This window comes from Colius striatus, chromosome 1 (genome assembly GCF_028858725.1).
Source record: "Colius striatus isolate bColStr4 chromosome 1, bColStr4.1.hap1, whole genome shotgun sequence".
Lineage (NCBI taxonomy): Eukaryota > Metazoa > Chordata > Aves > Coliiformes > Coliidae > Colius > Colius striatus.
The window spans coordinates 143,104,404-143,128,129 of record NC_084759.1 but is presented as its reverse complement, the minus strand read 5'-3'; the positions used below and the strand labels follow the sequence as shown (position 1 = coordinate 143,128,129).

At 49.1% G+C, this 23,726-nt stretch overlaps 2 protein-coding genes across 4 annotated transcripts; both read left to right on the top strand.

Annotated features, from left to right (window-relative positions):
* Nucleotides 1-585: 585 nt before the first annotated feature.
* LOC104559532 (zinc finger protein 502) lies at nucleotides 586-1,780 on the top strand. Its single transcript, XM_010204559.2, has one exon. It carries the CDS (start codon nucleotides 656-658, stop codon nucleotides 1,778-1,780), a length of 1,125 nt encoding a protein of 374 aa, XP_010202861.2. The 5' UTR covers nucleotides 586-655.
* Nucleotides 1,781-3,154: 1,374 nt separating this feature from the next.
* DDX11 (DEAD/H-box helicase 11) lies at nucleotides 3,155-23,385 on the top strand. 3 transcript variants are annotated; one of them, XM_062010274.1, is made up of 26 exons: nucleotides 3,155-3,302; nucleotides 4,272-4,496; nucleotides 4,849-4,935; nucleotides 6,587-6,744; nucleotides 7,840-7,885; nucleotides 8,403-8,510; nucleotides 9,025-9,112; nucleotides 9,582-9,784; nucleotides 10,986-11,138; nucleotides 11,255-11,301; nucleotides 12,054-12,133; nucleotides 13,046-13,090; nucleotides 13,217-13,284; nucleotides 14,166-14,204; nucleotides 14,683-14,806; nucleotides 15,338-15,472; nucleotides 15,916-16,028; nucleotides 17,236-17,308; nucleotides 17,653-17,756; nucleotides 19,097-19,246; nucleotides 21,153-21,221; nucleotides 21,402-21,502; nucleotides 21,892-21,976; nucleotides 22,555-22,630; nucleotides 22,806-22,960; nucleotides 23,082-23,385. In XM_062010274.1, the coding sequence occupies exons 1-26, from the start codon at nucleotides 3,165-3,167 to the stop codon at nucleotides 23,109-23,111; spliced, it is 2,700 nt and encodes an 899-aa protein (XP_061866258.1). In that variant the 5' UTR covers nucleotides 3,155-3,164; the 3' UTR covers nucleotides 23,112-23,385. The 3 variants fall into 3 exon arrangements, with proteins under 3 accessions (XP_061866258.1, XP_061866249.1, XP_061866267.1); XM_062010265.1 differs by having other exon boundaries at nucleotides 15,335-15,472; XM_062010283.1 differs by lacking the exon at nucleotides 19,097-19,246 and having other exon boundaries at nucleotides 15,335-15,472.
* Nucleotides 23,386-23,726: the final 341 nt, after the last annotated feature.

Below are 23,726 nucleotides of genomic sequence, written 5' to 3'. Positions count from 1 at the left end.
ACAAGAAGCAGCTGCAGTGAGGGTTGTTGAGGACAGCAATGATGGTGTTCCTCTAACCTTGCTAGACATGGGAATTTTGAGGTCCAGCACGTGATAAGTTTTGTCCTTTAGGGCTAGAACTTGATGACAGAGGACCCTCTTTGCAATCTGGTCCACTTATTCTCAGGTCACACTCCCTTCCGTGCTCCTTGGTCTCCATGCCCTCACTCTGCCCAGAGAAGATACTGAGCTTCTGCATTGTTAGCTAATGGTGGCTGATGCGCAGCAGGTCTCTGTGGCTGCCCTGTTTGGACTTCTCCCTCAGAGAAGTGGTTATTTATTGTCAGTTCCTCTCTTCACTCCAGCAGGTGACAGGACGATGGGTGACACGCTGAAGGGCAAACTTCTTCAGGAAAGTCCATTGAGAACTGAACTACATCTGTTCCCCTCCAGAAAGCTCACAGGAGATACCTTCCCGGATGCCAACCACAGACAGGACTGCAAACAGGAGGTGGAGACAGCAAGTGAGGTGGAGACATCTTTTGCAAATAAACAGGGAATGGTAACTCCCTGTGGGATGGAAGTCTGGGAGTGCAAGGAGAGCAGTAGGGCTCCCATCAGCAAGGTTGTTCTTGCTGGGGACAAGCCAGACTCACCTATATGTGGAAACGGTGCTATGTGGATTCAGCAAGTGGGAGAGAAAACCTACGAGTGTCCCGAGTGTGGGAAGAGCTTCAGCCGGAGCTCGTACCTCAGCCAGCACCAGAGGATCCACCTGGCAGAGAAACCCTTCAGCTGCTCAGAATGTGGGAAGAGTTTCACTCGGAACTCGGACCTGATCAAACACCAGCGGATTCACACCGGGGAGAAGCCCTACCAGTGCAACGAGTGCGAGAAGACCTTCAGCCAGAGGTCCAACGTGATCAGGCACCAGAGGACTCACACCGGGGAGAGACACTACCAGTGCAATGAGTGCGGGAAGAGCTTCAGCCAGAACTCACATCTCATCGTCCACCAGCGAAGCCATAAGGGTGAGAAACCCTTCAGCTGCCCCCGGTGTGAGAAGAGCTTCAGTGACCGTTCCTCCTTGATCATACACCGGCGAGTCCACACTGGAGAGAAGCCCCACAAGTGCCAGGAGTGCGGGAAGCGTTTCCGGGACAGCTCGGCCATCATTCGGCATCAGAGGATCCACACGGGAGAGAAGCCGTATGAGTGCACCGAGTGCGGGAAAGCCTTCCGGCAGAGCTCCTCGCTGGTCACCCACATGCGAACGCACACGGGCGAGAAGCCCTACAAGTGCCCTGTGTGTGGGAAGGGCTTTAGCCAGAGCTCAGCGCTTACCACTCACCGCCGGATCCACGGAGGGAAGGCCTTGCCCGTGTACCACAGCAGTCTCCTGCCCAGCCCCTACCAGTGTGCCGAGTGCGGGCGGAGGTGCAGTGACCACTCCACTCTGGCCAAGCACCAGAGCACGCACGCCGAGGAACGGCCCCACATCTGCGTGGAGTGCGGGGACAGCTTCCGGCGGAGCTCGGCTCTCAACGTACACCTGAGGATCCATCGCGGAGAGAGACCCTACAAGTGCGAGGAGTGCGGAAAAATGTTCAGGCACAGCTCTGCCCTTGGTGCCCATCTGAGGATCCATGCGGGAGCCAAGCCCTATGAGTGTGGCGAGTGTGGGAAAAGCTTCCGGAAAAGCTCAACGCTTAAAGTGCATTTGAAAATCCATGTGGCCAAGAAACCTTACAAATGTACAATAGGTAGGAGAATGCTCACTTCCCGTTCACTTCTGCCATAGGGCTGGAGCGGGAAACAAAAGCGGTGTTCGGGGGTACCTGAAAAATTGGGCAGTGAGAACGACGTCAGGAAGAGACTGAGTGGAGACACGGTAACTTTGGGGTCCAGGCTAGGTGCTGAGCCTCAGCTGCATGCAAAAACTATCCGGAGGTCTGGAAGCAGGGAGTTAGGCCTGAGGGCTGAGCGCTGGTAGTTTAGGAAGAGTGCTGAGAGCCTGGGGAATGGGCATCGGCTTCTGGGTAAATTGAGAACTGTGACTATGTGGGAGAATCACAATGGGGAGAATCAGGCTTGGAAAATGACAACTAAAGTGAAGATGAAATTTAAAAATTCTGGGTTGCTTCTGACTCAAAACTTGTTTGACACTGTAGTAGTCTTAGGAACTCTCTTTTTATTACCTTCCCTTGTTTTTCATGAATGTAGTAAGTCTACCCAGTGTTTGACAAAGTGCTTCCAAATCTTTTGAGTCTTTAAGATTTTGCAGCACAACTTCAGTCTGTTTCTCTTCCTCTTCTTAAAATCTTAGGTAAGACAACAAATTCCTACCTCCACACACAAAGCCTGAGTGACATGTCAGCTGAGTAACACAAAACTCTTGTGGCTGTCCCCAGAAAACACAATACACAAGCATTTCTAGATGGAATGCTGCCCATTACTAGTGTCTGGCAGCTTCCCTCAGATTTGTCCTTGCTAGTTTGAAACACCTTCCAAATCGGGACATCAACAAAGTATAGGCACGTGTGGCCTTGATTTAACCAAAAAAACCCCTCTTTCCCCCCAGATGCCCTCATCTGAAGAGGTACATGATGAGTTCCTACTGGTAGTCCAGAGACCGTTGGCAGATTTTTAGTCCTTTTTACAGTACTGTCCTTTAGCTCGCTATTGTTTGTAAAATATTAACATATAAAGTTCAGCATTAAAGACTTAGGAATTACTATATTTGCATTTATCACTATGCTAGTGACTGCGTATTACATAATCTTGCTCTATATCGCAGTGTTTCATTACTGTCTATGTGTTCCAGCCTAAATAAACCCTTTTTTTTGGGCTCAGTATCACCCCGTTTTCTACCCGTGTATATGATGGGAGCAACACGGTGAAGAGGGGCCAGTTCGGTGAGGAGCTCTCGAAGGCCGCCCCGACCCGAGCAGGAAGCGAGGGAGGGGAAGCAGCGGCGGCGGGGCTGGCGAGCAGGGAAGGGCACACGCTTGTCCCGCGGGAGGCCGGGGCCGAGCGGGACGTCTTGGCGCCGAGCAGAAGCGAGCGGCCGGGCGGGCTGCAGCGCGGCCTTCCGCTGGGCGCCGGCCCGGCCCACAGCGTCACGGGAAGGAGGCGGAGCGCCGGCGGCGCCCGGTTCGAAGCGGGGCTGACGGATCGAGAGCGGGATGGCGGCGGCGGGCCCCGGGGGAGGCCGATTCCCCTTTCCTTACACCCCCTACTCCATCCAGGAGCAGTTCATGGCCGCGCTGTACAGCGCGCTGGAGGCCGGCCAGGTCGGGATCTTCGAGAGCCCCACGGGCACGGTGAGCCCTTAGCCGGGAGGAGGAGGACGGAGGACGGAGGCCCCTCAGGGTGGGGAAGGACGGCGGTACCCAGGGAAGGGAACCGGGTCTGGTCCTGCTCGGAGGGGAGTGTTGTCACCGAAGTGAGGAAGAAGCTTCTTGACGCGATACGTAAGAGTCGAACAGCAGGCATTGCTGTATTCAGGCCCGGGTGTGTGAGGGATCGTGCCTCCTAACATGCACAGCCAGCGCAGGCTGCCTGTGGTAAAGCTTATATTATTCTGTTACATACACACGTACCAAACTTCCCGGAATAGTTGTACATATTCACTACTTCTCCTCCAACTAATTGTCATATTTACGTGGTAGTTAGACATGCGGTTTAAGTGTCCAAGGGGGCTTCTTTGGGAGTCCTTGGTGGTTCATAGCAGTCTCTGGTGATAGTATAAGAATGTCCTTTGTCTGAACTCTTCTTTTAGGCTCTACATATAAGGTATTGGTTCCTAATATTCAAATTGGTTTTTAACTTATCAGACCTAGGCCAGAGAAGGGCTAGAGACACCTGTTTTCCTTCCATCTTCTATCCTTTTTGTTTCTTCATCTAGCCATGGCTGTATCCTTTTGTCTTCTGTGTTTTTCTATTTGTCTATGGCACTGTCACCACAGGGGTTTTCACTGTGGAGGGGCACTGATGTGTTTCATCATGTTTATGTGCCAGTGTTTATGTTGTTTCCAGTGACAGGACTAGGGGCAATGGACATAAGCTGGAACACAAAAAGTTCTGTTTAAACACAAGGAAAAACTCCAAGGATGTTAGAACCCTGGCACAGGCTACCCAGGGTGTGGAGTCTCCCTCTCTGGAGGTTTAAAAACTCACCTGGATGTGTTGCTATGTGACTTGATCAAAGGGAAACTGCTTTAACGGGGAGTTGGACTGGATGATCTCTAGAGGTCCCTTCCAACCACTGCCATTCTGTGCTTCTTTGGCAGGGAAAATCACTGAGCCTCATCTGCGGAGCCCTCTCCTGGCTCCGAGATTTTGAGGAGAAAAAGCAGCAGGAGGAGGCACGACTTCTGGCACTCGAGGAGGAGAAGAAGAATCTGGCATCAGTGGAGCCAGACCACCCCAAGAGCAAAGACACCGCGGGGGAACCAGACTGGGTCACGGCATTTGTGCAGAAGAAGGAAGAGCGGGACATGGTGGATAAGCTGAAGGTTCTGACAGGCTTTTATGTAGAGGATGGGTAAAGTGACAGTGTGTGAGGATCAGATAGGCTGATACCCTGGGTGATGACTGAGGCAAACTTCGGTGGTGGTCTTTGCCTTTTGTGGGACTTTGCTTCAGTTGTGAGGGATGAGACATTGCCATGCAGATTGCATTAAGATAGGAAACTGTATAGTGCGTAATAGGTGTAATAGGCATGCACTCCAAGAGAAGGGGACTGTGTACTGACCATTTTTATTCTGAGTTAATTTTTTTTACATACCCAAGGGATAGGAAAGAAATTATACTCAGAGTTTAGGACTAAATACATTTCACCTTTCCTTTACTCTCCCTTTATTTTAGGAAGAGCAGATTAGGAGGAAAAAGCGAGAAGATCGTCTTGAGAAAATTCGCCATAATGTGCAGTTGAAATATGCAGCGAAGAGGAAGGTGAGTTATCCCCCAGAGATGAGAATGTTCTGTTTGGTTATCTTATACTTGCTTATATCTGTAGTTTCACGCTGAATTTTCTAACCTGTCTGCCTGGGGAGCTCTTTGTATTAGATTACTGAAATTAGCCATCCAAAATTCTTGGCTAAATTTTCTCTTTAAAGTACAGGTATGAAAAACAATTTGTGCATAGACGATTTCCTGTGACAGTGTTTACATGTGGATAGAAAAAGGTGTGTATTCTGATGGCCTTCTGGCCCTCTGCTTTTGTTTTAAAAGCTTTAATACTTGACTGTTTTTTGAGCCTGTGTGAACACTCTGTACTTCTGGAATAAAACCTGTAGAACTGTCATTAAATTTAAAGTCATGGGGACAAAAGACTCACTCCTTTCCTCTTCTCCCCCAAAAAAAAAAGCTGGATTAAGCTTTGGTTGTACTTTGCTCACCGCTAAGGAACAATTGTATTTTTATACTTTCATAGAAAATGTGATTGTGTTGTTCAGAAATGACCCTTTTCTACATATATAGAATTCACAGATATATTCCTCTGCCATTGAGATGGGTGAACTGGTCTCAATATTCCCTTACTAAGAGCTTTGTGATGGTATGAGTCAAACTTCCCAGAAATACCCATTACAGGTCCCCAGACAAGCAGATTTATTAGGCTTCAGGCTATCAGTTTCTAGTGTGCCCCATCTCAAGCGCTGCGTTGTGTTTTGGTCAACTCCTGTCAAAAGGATGTGGCAAAAACAGCAAAGGTTCAGAGAGGAATAGAAAATAGAAAGTGGAACAAAAAACTTCTGTCACATAAAAAAGAGGAAGAGCATGTGGAATGAGAAGCAAGATAGAAAGCTAGAGATTTGGAAAAGCAACTGATTTATCTCCTCGCTGCCTGGGTCCTGCTGGCTACAGGGTACAAGCCAGGATGCCATTGGCCTTCTTGGCCACCTGGGCACAGTGTTGGCTCATATTCAGATGGCTGTTGACCAACATCCCCAGGTCTGTTTTCTCAAACATCTGAAGATGCTGTTCTCAGATGGAAAAAACCCAAATTGTTCTTTATCAAAACACAAAGTGAATCAGAAAACTATTCTTCAACAGTTGAATGGCATTTTTGTTAGAGTGATAGACCTGTATTAGAGTAAGAACCACATAACTGGAGGGAAAAAACAGCAAGAGAAGTCTTGTACTCTGCATTCCAAAACAGGTCTTGAGTTTGTCCTAGCTTTGAGGTAAACATGTACAGAGTGTTTGATGGTGTCCTTATATGTTTAGTTGGTTAGGTGTATTTACACACTGTTTTTTTTCTCAGGCAGACATCTTTTATAGTTACTTGCTATAAGCAAGTAATACTGAATTACATTGATACTGTAATTTCAGGATCTGTTAGTTCAGTGGGTGTTTTGCATAGAAGACTTCATGTTTCCCCTTCATGTCTATGTGGGCAAGTCTTTGGTTGTTGGTAACAGGCATGTTCTTTGGGGCTAAACAGCTTTGGACATCCTCACTGCATTTGCTTAACTTTGTGGGGTTTTACCCAGCAAGCTGTTCCCTGTGTTGTGTGTGAGGGAACGTGCTGTCTTCTGACAAGCGATGCGTGTGCTACCTCCCTTCCTGTAAGGGCAATAATGTCATTGTGCGTTCCTTTCAGAGATCTGAGGAGGATGAGACAAAGCACCTTCTTCAGGTCAGCAAGGAGATTCTTTCAAAAGAAGTTGAAGGGGATGTTCTAGAGCAATTGGATCAGAATGAGGAGGAGCTGATTCTTGCAGAATATGAGAGTGATGAGGAAAAGAAAGTGGTATCTGGGTAAGGACTGAGGGTGTTCCATGCCAAGAAAACATTTTCTTTAATGATTTTTGACTTGCCTTAATCAAAGAGATGTCACCTCTGATTGTGCAGATCTAGAGTTTTTCCCCCACTCAAGCTGTGCCAGGCAGTGGTTGTTCTGGGGGTTTATTTGTTTAATTGATTGGTTTGATGCTGGTTTTTTTTTTTAGAACTTGTTTTGTTTTTTAAGCTTTTGTTAGACGGATCAGAGTGACCTGAAGTCATCTCTGCAAAAGCACATTTTTCTTAACATGTGTGGCAAAGTCCTGCCTGTATCCATGCCTCCCAAAAAAATGCCTCTGGATGCTGAGTGAGATAAAAAAAACATTTTGCTTTTCTAATGCAAGGAACAACACAGGGCATCAGAGGAAGCTCTCAGCCCTACAGATTAGCACTGGCATCTTTGGATACTCTGAGAGAAGTTTACTTTTCTGAAGACCATGCTTCAGTGTGAAAACCACGTGCATGCTTTTCTCTCTCATACATTTGCTTTATGCAGAAAGCCAGAAGCCATGCTTGAGCATGGAAAGTTAAATACATTTAAAATACAAGTGGACTCATTAGTAGCTAGACACATCCTCCTGCCTTGAAAATTTCAAAACACTTAACTGTTTTGTTTATGTGTAGTTATCAAACATTAAGCTGACGTTGCCTTTGAGGAACTCTGTGGCAGCCAAGTATCTGAAGGTTTTCTTTATGCAATAGCTTGAGGGTGGTAAACTCTCTCTAAAGGGAAAGCTTTAGGAAAATGAGTAAATAAGCTCACCAAAGAATAGTATAGCACTGATTAGCTTGTGCCCAGGGCTTAGAAGCTTCAGATTTAAAAGAAAAAATAATAATCTTGAGGTTGCTAAAGACACAGCCCTACAGACTTTTCAAGAGCAAGGCTTGATTGTGCACACCTACACTGTTCTTAAAAAGCTGATTTTCCTTTTAACTCCTGAGTTAAGATCTGGTGCTTTTCTTGAGATGATGTAACCATGTCTCTCATGACCTCTCTCTTGTAGTAGAGTATCATTTGATTCTCACTGTCACTGGTCTGCTGAAAGGAAACTAAGCTCTCTCTTTTCTTAGGCTGGAAGAAGATGATGATGATTTGGAAGAGGAGCATGTAACTAAGGTGAGATGAGGAAAGTAAATGGAAAAGTGCAGGACTGAGCAGAACTATGGTTTCCTCATACCTTTCCCAAAGTCATGTGGTACAGAAGGATTTAGGAACTAACATCCAAGAACTGCCAAGTTTGTAGATAATAGCAAGCAGTTGTGCTGTGCTCATCTCCTCCTGGACTACACTGGCTGCCTAAGCAGCTTGCTTTGCTAGCACTGCTGAATTTTTGCTGTTGCTTGCTGTAAAAGCACACTATGAGAAACAGCTTTTTATTACTCTCCAATGGCAGTCCCTGTTTTTACAAGAGACCTTGGAAAATTAGATGGAAGCAAAGGCAAATGCATAGGAGAAAACCAAGATAAGGCTGATGGCCTTAACAGTTGTGAGGTGACGCTCAAACATGTGTCTTCCCTTGTGGTTTTGAAGGCTTGAGCAAGATGAACCTTGTTGAAGTGCTTGGCTGCCTTCTTGCAGGATTGGTTGTAGGTAGGGCATTGACTTCCATGTTCTTCTTGTCTTCTCCTTGTAGATTTACTACTGCAGCCGCACTCACTCCCAGCTGTCTCAGTTTGTGCATGAGGTGCAAAAAAGTCCTTTTGGCAAAGACACACGTCTGGTGTCCTTGGGATCCAGGCAGGTATGTGGGATTGTTCACAAGGGACCCAGAGTCATGTCAACTTCAAGCAAGAGGCTTTTCGAGGAGATGTGTGACACCACAAAAGGCATCTCAGGGACTGATTGAAACAGATATGTGTGATGTACATCCTTCTGTGAGCTGTGTTTTGGCCACGTAACCTTTGATGTAAATGCAGAAATCTGGTTTACCTTTTCTGCTGTGGAGTATTATGGATGTCTGTGTGACTGGGAAGACACTCCTCTTAGCACAGCATTTTTTTAGAAGCTATTGTGTAGCAGTGAGCCATCTCAATTCACCTTTTCCCTTTTTTTTTCCCCCCTTCCTTTTTAAGTGTTTACCTGTTTTGAATGTATCTGCAGCAGTTAGTATGCACAATGTCTGACTGATAGACTTTTCCATTTCAGAATCTGGACTGAAATTGCTTTAAAGAAATCTATTTTTTTCACTGACGGGTGCATACAGGGCACTCAATTGTGACCCACCCCTACCTCTTCCTCTCTTTGCATGTCCCAAGAACCTGTGTGTGAATGAAGAGGTGCGATGCCTGGGGGCTCTGCAGCTCATCAATAACCGCTGCATGGAGATGCAAAAGAACAAACACGGTAGGAACACTTCCAGCCTGGGGAAGCAATCGCTGATGAGGCTGGTGTGAGAGTCTGGAGACAGTGCATGCTGCCAGTCAGTTCTAGCAGGAGATGGGGAGGAGCTTGAAAATGGCAGGTTGGAGGAGCAGAGCTATTGATCCTCGGCACTTTTACTTTTCTTGACCTTCAGGCTGGGATGCTGTATTTATTTTCTGGGTGTCTTAAGGTGATCAGGAACTTCTGGAACAGAAAGATACGCTTCTTTGTAACAGTACTAGAAATGTTGGAAAGTGCCACAAGGTTAAATGTAGGTGGCAAGAGTAGTGTCCTCTGTGGAGATCAAAACATTGCTGCTGAATAATTTTTAAGTAGGTCAAAAATACACAAACCAAAGCCTGCTTTGAAGTCCAGGAGGTTCTGCAGCAGAGGGGTTGGTTTAGGCTATTCTGTGTGTTGCTCATGGCTTTCTTTTGATTCCTGTTGTCAGAAAAGAAGAACGATGAGAAGAACGAAGGGAAGAAGAGACGTGTGAGTCGCGCCGTGTGCCCCTTTTATTCCTATGAGCAAATGCAGTTTCTCCGTGATGAAGTTCTAGTGGAAGTGAAGGATATCGAGCAGTTGGTGGCTTTGGGAAGGGAGGCCAAAGCATGCCCATATTATGGGAGCCGGTACGCCATTCCTGCTGCTCAGGTAAGGTGTGCAGCAATCTTCACAGAGTTAATGCCTCTAAGAATAAACCCTTGTGGCCAAGAAGGCCAATGGCATCCTGGAGTGTATTAGAAGGGCTGTGGTTAGTAGGTCGAGAGAGATTTTCCTCCCCCTATGCTCTCCCCTCATGAGACTGCATCTGGAATATTGTGTCCAGTTCTGGGCCCCTCAGTTCAAGAAGGACAGGGAGCTGCTGGAGAGAGTTTAGCGCAGGGCCACAAAAATGATGAAGAGAGTGGATCAGAAGGGAGCCCTTCTGATGAAAGGCTGAGGGAGCTGGGACTCTTCAGCTTGGAGAAGAGGAGACTGAGGGGCGACCTCTTTAATGTTTACAAATACATAAAGTGTGGGTGTCAGGAGGATGGAGCCAGGCTCTTCTCAGTGATGTCCAATGATAGGACAAGGGGCAATGGGTACAACCTGGAACATAAGAGGTTCCAAAGAAATACAAGGAAGAATTTCTTCACTGTGAGGGTGATGGGGCACTGGCACAGGCTGCCCAGATGGGTTGTGGAGTCTCCTCTGGAGACATTCAAAACCCACCTGGAGGAGTTCCTGTGTGACCTACTTTAAGGTGGCCCTGCTCTGGCAGGGGGATTGGACTAGATGATCTTTCAAGGTCCTTTCCAACCCTTAAGATTCTGTGATTCTGTGAAACCTGATTGCCTGCTCCTTCCAGTACCGTTACTCAGCATGGTGGGAGTTTCTAAACAGGCTGGGTTTCTGTCAGCTGTGTTTTTGCTGAGGAAGCAAAGGAAAATGAGAATAGCCGTTTGAAGTTAATAGGGACGCTGTGAGTATGTGTGAACATTCTGAAATGCTTGAAGAGCTCAATAACTGAGGCAGTTCTTAAACACGAGTGTAACCTTAGCTTTTGCCACTGCACTTCTTCCTTGCTCTGGTCTGTATCATAAGACGTGCTTTCAGTGCTTTAGAGGAGATTCAAAAGGTAACCTGAGCTGATAGACAATTGTAGCATAATAATTTCTCTTCAGCTTACATCCCAGTGCCCCTCTCAAGCATGTGCTCCTGTCTGTCTTCCTGCTTTTCCCACAACAAGGGTAAAAAACTTGACTGAATTGTGCGGGGCCAGCTGTTAGAGGCCTTTAATGAGTGCTTGGGGAGCGCCCGAGGCGTGTAGGGATGAGAGCTAGAGTCAGGGCAGTGTGTGCTTCTCCTGTAGCTGGTGGTGCTGCCCTATCAGATGCTCTTGCACGAGCCTACCCGGAATGCTGCTGGGATCAAGCTGAAGGACCAGGTTGTAATTATTGACGAGGCACACAACCTCATAGACACCATCACCTGTATCCACAGTGCGGAGGTCAGTGGCTCTCAGGTGAGTCATAGCCCAGTTTGTTCATCGTGAGCGAGCTCTGCCTGCAGCACTGTGCCTTTTCTTGACTCCTTTGTAATAACAGCTCCCTTTTTTGTATCTTTTCCTCATTGCTGTAGCTGTGCTGTGCCCACTCCCAGCTGTTACAGTACATGGAGCGATACAGGTGAGGATCTCAGAGGAAAACAGCACAACAGTGGCAGGCAGCCTGGATGCCATGGCTTCTTTCATATCTACATGCAGGGTCTCTGTTGCTTTTCACTGGTGGGAAGTTGTTTGCATTAGTGCTTCTGCGGATGAAAAGCCGCTTGCTTCATTATCTCTGTCTAGAATCCAAGTCAGACTCCTGGGGCTGGCATTAAGCAGTGAGAAAGGGGATACCCTGAGGATTCTGTCTTTGCCTTATATTCTCAGTTCCTTTCTCAATGTCTTCCTCTAATAGCTCCTGCTTTCTGATGCAGTTTCAAAAGATTCAGTCTTTCATGTCTTTCCTGGACCTTGGTCTTTCATGTGTTATGGCAGAGGCAGTAAGCTCTGGGGAGGAGGCAACTATATGTGGGTTTGGCTCTGCGTCTTTTTGTCCCTGCAGTGGTTGATTATTGTCCTCAGTTTTAATAGCTTTGAATTTTGTGGAACATTATTGCAAGAGGGACTTGAGGTGTCACTGCTGTTGTAATAAACAAACTGTAAGATGGGAGGAACAGTGTGGAGTGCATGGTGAGTGCTGTGGGGTGACCTCAGGCAGGATATGCAGAGGTCTATGCCCTGTCGCAAATGAGAGCAAGCATGCAAGAAATCATCCTTAGTTCCTGTCTCCTCAAAATAAAGGGGAGTTCAGGTGTTTGTTTCTGCGGCTCAGCTGCCTGAGATGGTCCCTGAAGATATTTTGAAGCCTGATACCTGTCTTATTTTTCATAGGAAACGTTTGAAGGCAAAGAACTTGATGTACATTAAGCAGATCCTGTATTTGCTGGAGCGCTTCGTGGCCATGCTGGGAGGTAAGCAAACTTCTTCTGTCTCCAGGGATGCTGCTAGACCCTGAGCTTGTTCCTTCTCTGCAGAGGCTGTGAGAAAACATTATTTTGCTATGATTTTAAATCCTCTGGAATTTGCTGAGCTCCTTTCCTCTAACGATCTGTTTGCCTAGCCTCAGCGTGTCTTGAGGAGAGCCTGTCATAAGTTCATGAAGAACTTGCTCCTTGCCTTGGGGAAATGCAGCTCTCTGAGGCAGAGGCATGGTGGTGCTCTCTGCCTTTCTCTCAAAAGGATACTTCTCTTCCCATTCTGTTCCTGATGCTCTTCTCTCCTTCCCCACACTCAGTTAAGTGCTTCCATTAGAAAATGCAGCCTGTGTTCAGCTTCACGGTTGCGGCTGCAGAAGTAAGGTGTGAGGTGGGTAGTGACACTAGGACATAAAATGCAGTCAGTGGCAGCACAATTACTCCTGTTCTGGCTGTTGGGGTCTGAGCATGGAGCTCTCCTCAGGTCTTCCCCCCTTCCCAATCACCTGCCACCCTCTGTGTCTTCCAGCTCCCTGCTGCTGCATTGGTGAGGGGTGAAGGATGTGTTGCAGTCTCTGTCCCTCCATCTTTGCAGCACGATGACTAGACAGTGTGTGAGCATTTGTATGCACCCACCTCACCTTCTGCCTCCTGCTACAGCAGGAATGTAGGTGCTGTTTCTTAGGATGCAGCAGCACACTTGTCCTACAACATAGGGCTACCCTACAGGGGAAACAAAAACTGAGCACGAGCTGGTGTTTTCTCTGCATAGCTACATTTTAAAGATGTCTAGTTATTTCTTGGGTTTTGTCCTGACACAATGTCCCTTTCGGTTCAGTTGTTAGTCTCTTGCTTTATTTTAAGACAGACTCATTGTGAGCCTTCTTGAATCGTTTTCCTGCTTTACAGGTAATGTGAACCAAAATCCTAGCTGCCAGGCAGTTTCCCAAACAGGTAAGACTGGAGTGAACATCTGGGCTATGCTGCCATCAGTCAGGGGCATGAGTGTGGGTAGCAAGGAGCTGCAGGCCCAGCAAATAATATGGGGTTTTTTTCTCCCTTCCCCCGCTTTCCTTTCAGGGACGGTGCTAAAATCCATCAATGACTTTCTCTTTCAGAGTCAGATTGACAACATCAACCTCTTCAAGGTAATGCAAAGGTTGTCATCTGCTGGTGCACAGGTGGTAGTGACTTGTTCAAGGTTATCAGGGGGTGTGTGTGAAAGTTGGGAGTAGAGCCAAGACCCACAGGGCAGGACCTGCTGTCCAGCAGATTCCCCCCCAGCTCCCCAATGCAGAGATTTCTTGCACTGCCATCTGGATAATGGCACATTAAAGATGGATAGGTGGCCTTGGCAAGGAGGGAAGCAAGCCATTAAACATTTATGTGTGCAGAGGCTGGCTGTAGGCAAAGCTGAACTGTAAGGGTTGAGGATGAAGAAACTATACTCCCATAACCTAACCCCTGCCTTGAACCTACAAAACAGCACCTTAACAGCGTGTGTTTCCACCCTGGAAACACCTTTGTCATAAACTGTTGTCTGGGAGGTAACACTCAGGAAAAGCTGTGCAAGAGCAGCAATGGATATCCCTGCTGGACAGGGATCAAGGGCAGTGGGATGGGAGAAAGGGAGGAGACTGAGGAGGGATCCCATTAATATTTACAAATATCTAAATGGTGGATGACAGGAGGTTGGGGCATCCCTTCTTTCTATTTTATCTAGTGACAGGACAAGGGATGATGGAAAGCTGGAACACAAAAAGTTCCATTTAAACATAAGGAAAAACTATTTCACTGTTCAGGTGAGGGAGCCCTGGCACAGGCTGCCGAGGAAGGGTGTGGAGTCTCCTTCTCTGGAGGTTTTCAAGACCCACCTGGACACATTCCTATGTGACCTGATCTAGGTGAACCTGCTTTAGCAGGGAGATTGGACTGGATGATCTCTAAAGGTCCCTTCCAACCCCTACCATTCTGTGATTCTATGACTCTATGTTGAGTACCAGGTCATTTTTCTGTCTTCCTCCAACAGGTTCAGCGTTACTGCGAGAAGAGCCTCATCAGTAGGAAGGTACTGCCCCCGAGGCTTTATGGTCAACAGCTTTCAAACGCTGTTTTCCACACTGAGTTTGAAGTGGAAGATGCAGCAGCTGGGATGGGAACCTGTGTTCTCCACCCTGCTCTGCAAACAAAATGGTTCCTGCAAAAAGCACTCTGTGGACTTCTTTTGTACAGCAAAGAAGCACACAATGTGGTGTACCCCAGGGCTGCAGTGGGTGCTAATTGTGTGCTGCTTGGCCTTAAGCCCACGAGCCTGCAGCACCCAGCTGTACTGCGCTGGAGGTGCAAACATCAGAGACTTGGTTTGATTTTGATTCAGTGGGTGGAGGAAAGGAATGGGAGCTCGGGGCTGTGCTGATAGATTCTGATTGGGCTTGTTTGCAAACACCTATCAAGGAACTTTATCTGTGGCAGGCCAGCAAACCTGTTTTTATCTTGTCTGATTTCTGCTGTTGGCAGCCTTAGTCTTTCTGGCTTTTGCTTCGCAGCTTTTTGGGTTTGTGGAGCGATATGGAGGCCCTGCCATGGCTGTCAAGACCAACAAGGAGAACCAGAAGTTGGGTGGTTTGCAGAACTTTCTTCTGAGCCTCCAGCAGGGATCTGATAAAGAAGGTGAGCTCAGACATCCTCCAAGTGTGCACCTGCAGACAAAGTGAGGATGTGGAACCTGTGTCTGTCTGCACGAGGAAAAGGGGGAGGCAGATTTGAAGAACAAGAAGCTTCAGAAAGTGTCTTGCACTGGGGTTTTTCAATGTATGTGACTAGATGACCTAGGCAACTACACATGTGATTAGAAGATCTCCTCAGGTCTTTTCCAAGCTGAATGATGATGCAATTCTACATTTACACTGAACATACTCAAGATCTGTCCTGCCCTGGGACCGGAGCTACCACAGATAGCTCCATTTAGTAGTTCCAGCTACACAAACCAGATCTTTCTATTTATATATTTCCTTGCCCTCCCCCAGCAATGAGACAGAATTTGGATTCTTGCCTTTATTTGGTCTTTGTTCTCTGCCTGCATGTGTAGACCAGGTATCATGTTCCCAGAGAAAGGACACATCTGTATTTTCTGTGCTTAGTCTCTTTCTTTAGAAGAGTGGCCTAAGTTGTCTGCCTCTCCTTTTCTCCCTGGGCCAGCAGGTACTCCCCAGAGCCCTCCGGTGGGGGCTGAGAACGATGAGCTCCGAGCTGCCTCTCCACTGATGCAGATTGAAGGATTTCTCTCAGCCCTTACAAATGCAAACCAAGATGGCAGAGTCATTCTCAACAAGCAAGGTAGTGGAAAGGGCAGGCTGGGGAGAAAGGGCTTAAGTCACGAGCGAGGTGCTTCACTAGCAGTTAGGGAGGAGATCCCAGGCCTGGAGGGAGACTGCAGCAATGTACCTGTGCCTTCTGTGATAGAGACTGGCAGGCTCTCTCAGAGAACGCTCCTGAATGCTCCTGAGAATTCTCAGCCAAGGGCACTGGGGGCAGGGTTTGCAGAGCGCTGCTCTCACTTTGGATGTCAGTTTTCATCATGCAGTTTACTGTGCCTCTTTGGCAGCTCTGGGAAGATTAGGAAGCAGCAGGTAACTCCCAGGCTGACATTTCCTGCTACTGCCTCTGGCAGTGTCAAATAGCAAGTCCTTGTTTTGAGAGTGCCCAGAGCAGGAGGGAGAATTTCTCATGTCTCTGTGTGTCACAGCTGGCTACTGATGTTGTCTCTGTCCTTTTCCCAGGCACGGTTGGCCAGAGCAGCCTCAAATTCCTCTTGCTGAACCCAGCTGTCCACTTTGCCAAAGTGGTGGAAGAATGCCGTGCTGTGATCATTGCTGGGGGCACCATGCAGCCGGTGAGGGAACAAGGAAGCTACACTGAGCTCTCGGGAGGTCTCTGCTGGTATTTGCAAGCAGGCATGGGAAGACAGCAGCTGGGCTGCACTGGAATGTGCTCTTCTCACTTCCCGTGGCATGGGTGGGAAAAGACCTCTTCTACCTACTTTCCTATCATTCCCAAATCACTTTCCCTGCATGAGGCATCATGCTGCCGTTATACAAGGGCGGGATTGCCTTTGTCAGCCTTTCTCATCCTCAAGACGATACAGTCTGAGGCTGAGCTCACGATAGCAACTAGCACGGATAGCAGCTGGAGGACCTTGCAAAGCCATCTGACCTTCTGAAGGGACAGGGATCCTACAGGGGCTGTCCCATAGGGGATCTTTCAGAAAAATCAGGACTTCAGTACTGGTATGGTGGCAGGCAGCTTATCATCCACCTCTTGTCGCTTTTTAGCACTAAGGGATGGTGTGTTTGCCTTGTACAGTTGAGGGCAGTGGGGAGAGTGTCAGGTATCTCAGTTGCATTTATACTATTCTGGGATGTGAATGTCCCAAAGTTTCCTCTTTGTGGTGTGGAAGGAGGGAAGGGGAGTGTGAAGTACAGGACCTCATTTTTGGAAGGCCACCATTCCAACTTTCAACCCTTCAGCCCACAACTCGGAGACAGGACGTAGGTGCAGTCCAAGCTGTGGCCCGGGTAGTGCTTGGGAGCCCTGGTACCCGGTTTCTGGGGCCAGAGGGAGATCTGCAATCGGAGTGTGTTGGGCTGAGAGGCTGGCTGAGCGCAGGCAGGGCACCAGGGACCACCGCAGCGGCACCAGCACCGCGCTGCCCGCCGGAGCAGCGCCTCGGCCGGCCCGCAGGGGGCGCTGCCGCTCCTCGCGCGGCGGGGCCCGGGGCGCGCTGCGGGGCTGAGGCGCCGGCCCGGGGCCGGGGCCGGGGCCGCTGGGCCGGGCTGTGCTGTGGGCAGCGGCCGCGGGCCGGGCTGGGACTGCGGTGGCATTTCTGTGTAGATCCCGGAGGCCCATCCGGCGTGCCTCCCAGCCCTGGCTTGTGCACTCCGCCTTCCCGTGGCCTCGGCTTTCTGTCAGGGAGGGAGCCCACCTTCCCTGCGGGGCAGCCCGCCCTCCCTCAGTGCCGCTGCAGGAGCGGCCGAGCCAGGGTTGCCGGTGGAGTGTGTTTTGGGCCGCGGGTACTTCACCATGTGGCGTGTGGTTCACAGGTGTCCGACTTCCGCGAGCAGCTGCTGTCCCGCGCTGGTGTGGGCCCCGCGCGTGTGGTGGAGTTCTCCTGCGGTGAGTGTGCCCACGGGGTGTGGGGTTGTGAGACCCGAGTGCTGCAGTTTGCTGTTGGTGCTGGTTTGTCAGCACCCTGAGCAACATGGCACCTTTCCTAAAAATCGTGGCAGCCAAGTCCCCTTCCAGCCAGTGCTTCCTCCGTGGCTTTGGCTGGTGTCGGCACTCAGCGTGCTGTGCCTTCTCCCCAGCGCCTCAGGGAACGTAAGTCACAGCAGCTGAGTGACTCGGGCGTAACATGTGCATCTGCCACTGCACATAGGTAAAGCTCTTCAGCTGTGGGGTTTGTGCTAACAGCAGTGACGTTGACTTACACGTGGGGTGGGGTGTTTTTTTGTTTCCAGGACATGTGATTCCTCCAGAAAACATTTTACCTATAATCCTCTGCAGTGGTCCTTCCAACCAGCAGCTGGAGTTCACCTACCAGATGAGAGACCTGCCCCAGATGGTCAGTCTTTCCTTTGTTCCCTTCCTTGGTATCTCTTTCTTGTTTCATGTGCTTTTCATAGGACAGTTTGAAAGGTGAGCTGATCCAAAGCCACGGTAAGGGAAATCCATAGGATTTGGGGCAGGCGTGTTGCCAAGTAATTGGGACAGAACAGCAGCAAAAGGAGTTTGGAGCTGCCCGCTCAGAGGCGGCTACTGGAGATGAAGAAATACTAGCAGCCATTGTTTGGCTGTACTGAGATCCTGCCTTTGTGTTCTGGGCATCAGGAGGAGGTTTCTGACTGTGCTTCACCATTTGAAGAGCTGTCATGGGTTAAGCCCAGCCAGCAGCTAAGCACTGTGCAGCTCACTCACTCCCAGTGGGATCGGGAGGAGAATCAGAACAATAAAGTAAAACTTGTGGGTTGGGATAAGAACAGTTTAATAACTAAAATGGGAGAAAATCCAACAACAATAATATATAATAATAATAATAGCTGTAATGAAAAGGAATATTACAAAAAGAGAAAGAACTAAAACCCAAGGGAGCAAAACAGCCTCAAGTGCTGCCCAATGCAGTTGCTCACCAGCTGCTGACCAATGCCCGAGCAGTGATCTGCCCCTCCTCACCAACTCCCCCCAGTTTATACACTGGACATGATGTTCTGTGGTATGCAATAGCCCTTTGGCTAGTTTGGGCCATGCTCCCTCCAGCTTCTTGTGCCCCTGCTTGCTGGCAGAGCCTGGGAAACTGGAAAATCCTTAAGTGCTAATTATCAACAACCAAACCATCAGTGTGTCACCAACATTATTCTCGACCTAAATCCAAAATAGCCTTGTACCAGCTACTAGGAAGAGAATTGATGCTATCCCCGCCAAGAGCAGGACCAGGGCTCTGTGCCAGCCCGGCCTGGCAGCCCCGCGGAGTGCAGGCCGAACTATAGGGGTGGCAACAGATGTTTGTGCACTTTTTCCTTCTTCCTTTGGTGAGCCAGTAAGTACCCAAGGCCAGACACTGGATCTCTACCCCTGCTGAATCTCTACCAGATGTGCTAGCTAGCTCTCCACATCTATTCTGTGTGACAGGTCCCATCCACTGGACATAAACCATCCTTTCCTGAATGACCAGTGCTCTGCAGCAGTAATAGGAGCTCTTGACTAGGAGGAGAGGCCAAGCAGTGAAGAGCTTTTTGGTGATGCCCAGCTCTCCTAGAGAGCTCTCTCAGGCCTGGCATATTTCCTACGTTTTCCCTCCTCTAAGGCACGTTGCAGGGGACGTGTGATCCTGGGACCGAGCACGGAACTGGAGCAGTGTTAGTCAGAGCTCCTGTCAGCTGCAATATGCTCCCATGTCTCTTGTAGATGGATGAGACGGGTCGAATCCTTTGCAACCTGTGCAACGTGATCCCAGGGGGTGTGGTGTGCTTCTTCCCCTCCTACGAGTACGAGAAGCAGGTGTACGCACACTGGGAGAGGACAGGGCTGCTCACCCGCCTGGCAACTAAGAAGAAGGTAATTGTGCAGCCAGGGGCAGTTGGTGCTTTAAATGGAGGTTTCAAAAATCAAATTATCCGTGCATTACAGGGCTGTCTCGCTGAGCTGTGCTCACACGCTGCACAGCAGAGCAGGGCAGATGTTTATCTAACCAATCCCTCCAGTAATGAATAAATGATACTTCCCGGGCGGCTGATCACTGAGCTGGGATCTAAATTAGATTAAATGCAGCTATAGATTCTGTAAGTGCGCAGCCTGGGTGGTGGCCGTGGGGGGTGCGACAGTCCTTGCATTCCATAGCTCTTGAGGGAACTTGTTTTTCCCAGGCTCAGCGATGTGTCCCGGGGATGCAGACCAGCATGACTAGGGGCTAGGCAGAGTGGGACCAGCCTGCAGCTCACAGGACAAAGGGTTTTTGTGGGGAGGTTCTGGTAGAAGTGCAGAGCTGAGAATTGCCAGACTAGCGGGGGTGACTCCTGTTGAAGAATGGTGAGAAATATTAGACAGGAAGATGACTGTAAATACAAAACCTTTGCAGTGACTCTCACAAGTATTTGAAGGGTGGGTACTGCAGGTCAGGCGGTCCAGCTGTCTCAGGGCGTGAGCAGGAATATTGGATCATGCGCCAGGAAGGAAAGAGAGAATGACATATACCCCGGCTGTCACTTCTGTGACACCTCTGTCACTACCAAAAGCTAAATCACCGAGTGTGTGGATTAGCAGAGCAGAGTCCTAGGTATTTTGCAGCCTCGGTGCAGCTGTTCTGACCCCTAGAGCTGCGTGTATGTGTCTGTGGTAGAAGCGTCACGCTGCAGCTTCTCTACGTGTTTTGCACAGCTCTGGCCCCTTGTTCCTTCCCGGTGTGTCCTGGGGTCCCGTCAGCCGCCCGGTGCCTCTGGGGCTTTGTGCCACAGTCCTGCCGTGTGCTCTGCCCTCCACATCTTCATTTGTTGTTGTTTGGCCTTTGCAGTCTCCAGCAAATTTGACAGGCAAAGCAATTTCATACAAGTGCAGCAAGCGTGACTTGCAGCTGCCCACACACAAGATCCTGCCGTAGCAGAGGAAGGTTGAAGCCTTTCCTGAGGTGGCAGTGGTGAGATCACACTGGGATGATGTCTTAAGTTACACAGGGGAAATCAATTTAAAAGAGGATTAAATAGCTGCTGTTTAGTAAATTAAATACTTTTGGTTTATGTTTGTAATGGCCAGTTGTTTTTCTATAGAAAGATGTATTTTGTCTGGCAAAATTTGATAGAATTTCTTGCTAACCAAGAGAAAACATGTCCTGTAAGTTCTTTACTGTCACAGAAAAGAGAGATTTTGCACCTCTTGCTTACTAGGAAAACAACTTGTGATTTAGGCCAGAGTGCAGCATCTGTCAAAACACAGCTTAATTAAATGCAGGGGCCTTCTGAAGCTAATTGGGCATGCTAGAATAACATAAAGAAATATTACTTTATGTATGCTTTGCATAGAAAACTGATTTATTCCCTGGGCAGGGGATAAATTGGTGATTCAAATTGATTGGCCCTGTCACCATCCTCCAAGATCTTGCAGGTGGAGAGTCTCCTCACCCCGCTGGATCTTCATTCAGAGGTGGAAGAGGTGCCCATTGCCCTCCTGCCTTCCGACTCACAGATGACCTGCAACTTCTTGCAGCAGGAGAGCAATCTGCCAGAGCTGAAAGGGGACGTTGGCGGGGCAGGAGCAGGTGCTGCTGCCCTCAGTTGAACAGCTGAGAAGTGCTGTCAGGGATGTGCAGTGGGGAGGGGAAAGGTGCTGCTTGAGGTGGTTCTTTAAGGCAATTTGCCCTTCCCTCACCTTCATTCCAGGTGCTGTTCAAGGGCAGGGGAGTTAAGGGATTTGCTTGCTTTAAATGGTTTGCTTCCTGTTGCTGCAACTGATGATGCTGTGTCTGTGACAGATCTTTCAGGAGCCCAAGAAGGCCAACCAGGTGGATCAGGTGCTGGTGGAATATGCCAAGTGCATCCAGGTGAGCTGAGCTGGCAGGTGAGGGGGCACACAGCACTCCTGGTTGCCCATGGGAGTGGTGCTCAGGGGGCATTGTGGCTTTTCACCTGGGAAGGGGGCTCTGGCCCAAGGGGGTGGGAGTGCTTCTGGGGCGCAGAGATCTTCCCTACACTGGCTGAAGGTGCTGGTGCTTCTCCTGCAGCGCTGTGGCCAGGCAGGAGGACAGATGACGGGGGCCCTGCTGCTTTCGGTAGTTGGAGGCAAAATGAGCGAAGGGATCAACTTCTCTGATGACCTGGGAAGGTAAGGGGGGGCTGCTTGGGAAGGTAGGGGTGCTGATTAGTACTTGCAGAGATAGAAAATGCTGGGGAGCACCTGGCTGGGGCTGATGCCTACACCCCTGGGACTGAGGCTGCTGGATGATGTAGAACCCACTTGTCCAGACTCCTTTTCCTGTGAGTCAGGCAGCTGGGCTCACTGTGTTGCAGTCTTCCCTTGTTCTGGCACCCTGAATCCCTCTGCAGCTTTCCCCTCAGAAGGTGCCTGTCAGAGCACTGTGCTTTATTGCTGCCTCTGGTTTTCAGGGCTGGCTGCCTTTCAGGTGTGCAGTGACCTCTCATTTACCAGTCTGTTGGCAAAGTGCTCTCGGATGAGGCATTAAGAATAATTCAGTCCTCCCTTGCCCCTTGCAGGTGCGTGATTATGGTGGGAATGCCTTACCCCAACATTAAATCTCCAGAGCTCCAGGAAAAAATGACTTGGCTTGACAAAACAATGGTAATGGAGACACTTACCCCTCTGCCTCTTTCACTTCTGCTCTTTTGCATTAACTTTCCCCAGGGCTGCCTTCAGAGACACTTTTTCCTTTGAGCTTGCTCTCGTTTCCAGGACTGTGTGGTACCGAGAGCACAGCCTTCTCCACGCTGCATGTGTACAAGGGGCCCTAAACCCAGGGAAGGAACTCAGTGGAGGGAAATGACACCAAAGCTTGCTGGGAACAATGTGTTCCAAGGGGAGCAAGGTCCTTTTGTCCCAGAGGAAGTGGTGTGGTGGTAGCAGCTGCTTGCCAGGATCGTTTCTCTTCTTGGCTCGTCTGTTCTTTCCCACTGCCCACTGGAGATGCTGGGCAGCTGGGGATGAGTTTTCTGCCTTCAAAGGGTGCTGGGCTGGCTCTTTATGAATGCACAAATACAGTTTTCTGGCTGCAGCCTTTCTTCTGTCCCTCCTTACTCTTGGCCTGGGGTCTGTTTGGCCACCTCCTCACTCTGCAGGGGTAAAACTCACTTTATCATTAAGACTCCCTAGTTTGATTTACAACTGCCTCATGTTCGGTCTTCCCTCTTTCTCCTCTCTAGCCCAGGGCTGCTGGCCAGGCTCCTAGCAGAGTGCTGATTGAAAACCTGTGTATGAAGGCAGTAAACCAGTCGATAGGTAATCCATCCTTCCTCAGACAGGCTGGGGGGATAGGGGATGAGACCGTGCTGAGGTGGGAGGGTGGGGAAAGGAACAGTCAGTCTAAGTATAGCTGGGGGGAACACAAGCTTGAGAAAATGCACCCTTGCCTGAGAACAAGCACCCTTTTAATGTGGCTGCTCGCCCTGCACAGGCAGAGCCATTCGCCACCAGAAGGACTTTGCGAGCATCCTGCTCCTGGACCACAGGTACACGCGCCCTGCCATCTTCAACAAGCTGCCCCTGTGGATCAGGGAGAGAACCCAGGTGAAATCTGCCTTTGGATCAGCCTTTGCAGAGCTAAGAAAGGTCAGAACTTGTGTATCTTACGTGCTGCTACCAAAACTCTTTTCCACTGTACTTATCTTTTCTCAAACCTTCACTTTATAGTAAGGCCAGGGACAAACTGTCTGGTTTTGTGTGTTCCCAGTTCCACCGAGGGAAGTCAGAGGCTTTGTGATGTGGAGCAGAGAACAAGCTGTAGGTCAACTGAGATACACCTCTGAAGAACACTTGAAGCAACACAAGTTCCTGCTTTTCAGTTCCAAAGAGTTTGTGAGTCTGTGCCTTCTGCCCCCAGAGTGGTCGTTTGCTGTTCTGTACCTGAGCACTGGGATGGTGGGGCAGCCTTCAGCACCAGGAGGGAAACTAGGTGTAGCCACGCCTGAGGTATGCAGCCTCCTATTTGTTCACAGCTGTTAAGGTTTTATTTAAATGGATTAAATATTTTCAGTGCAAACGTTAAAGTATGGAGACGTATCATTACTTTGACTGAACACAACTGCCTTTTCCCATTAACCACCAAGTGCAGGGGGCTTGATGACAAAGGAAAACAATGAGCTTTCCCCAGGCCCTCTGTTTGTGTCGTGTTGGAATGACACAGCCAGACTGGTAAGACTCAGGGCAGCTGGTGGGTAGCGTTTCTCTCTTATTAGCAGTCAGCAGATTCAAGGAGCCGTTCATTCTTTCAAGGGGAATAAAGACATGACCATAATGCAGCCCAGCACTCGTCCTTTGATTGCATTTAGGCACAGGATTGCTCTGCTCTTTTCACTGCCTAGGTTTTTGAATTCAA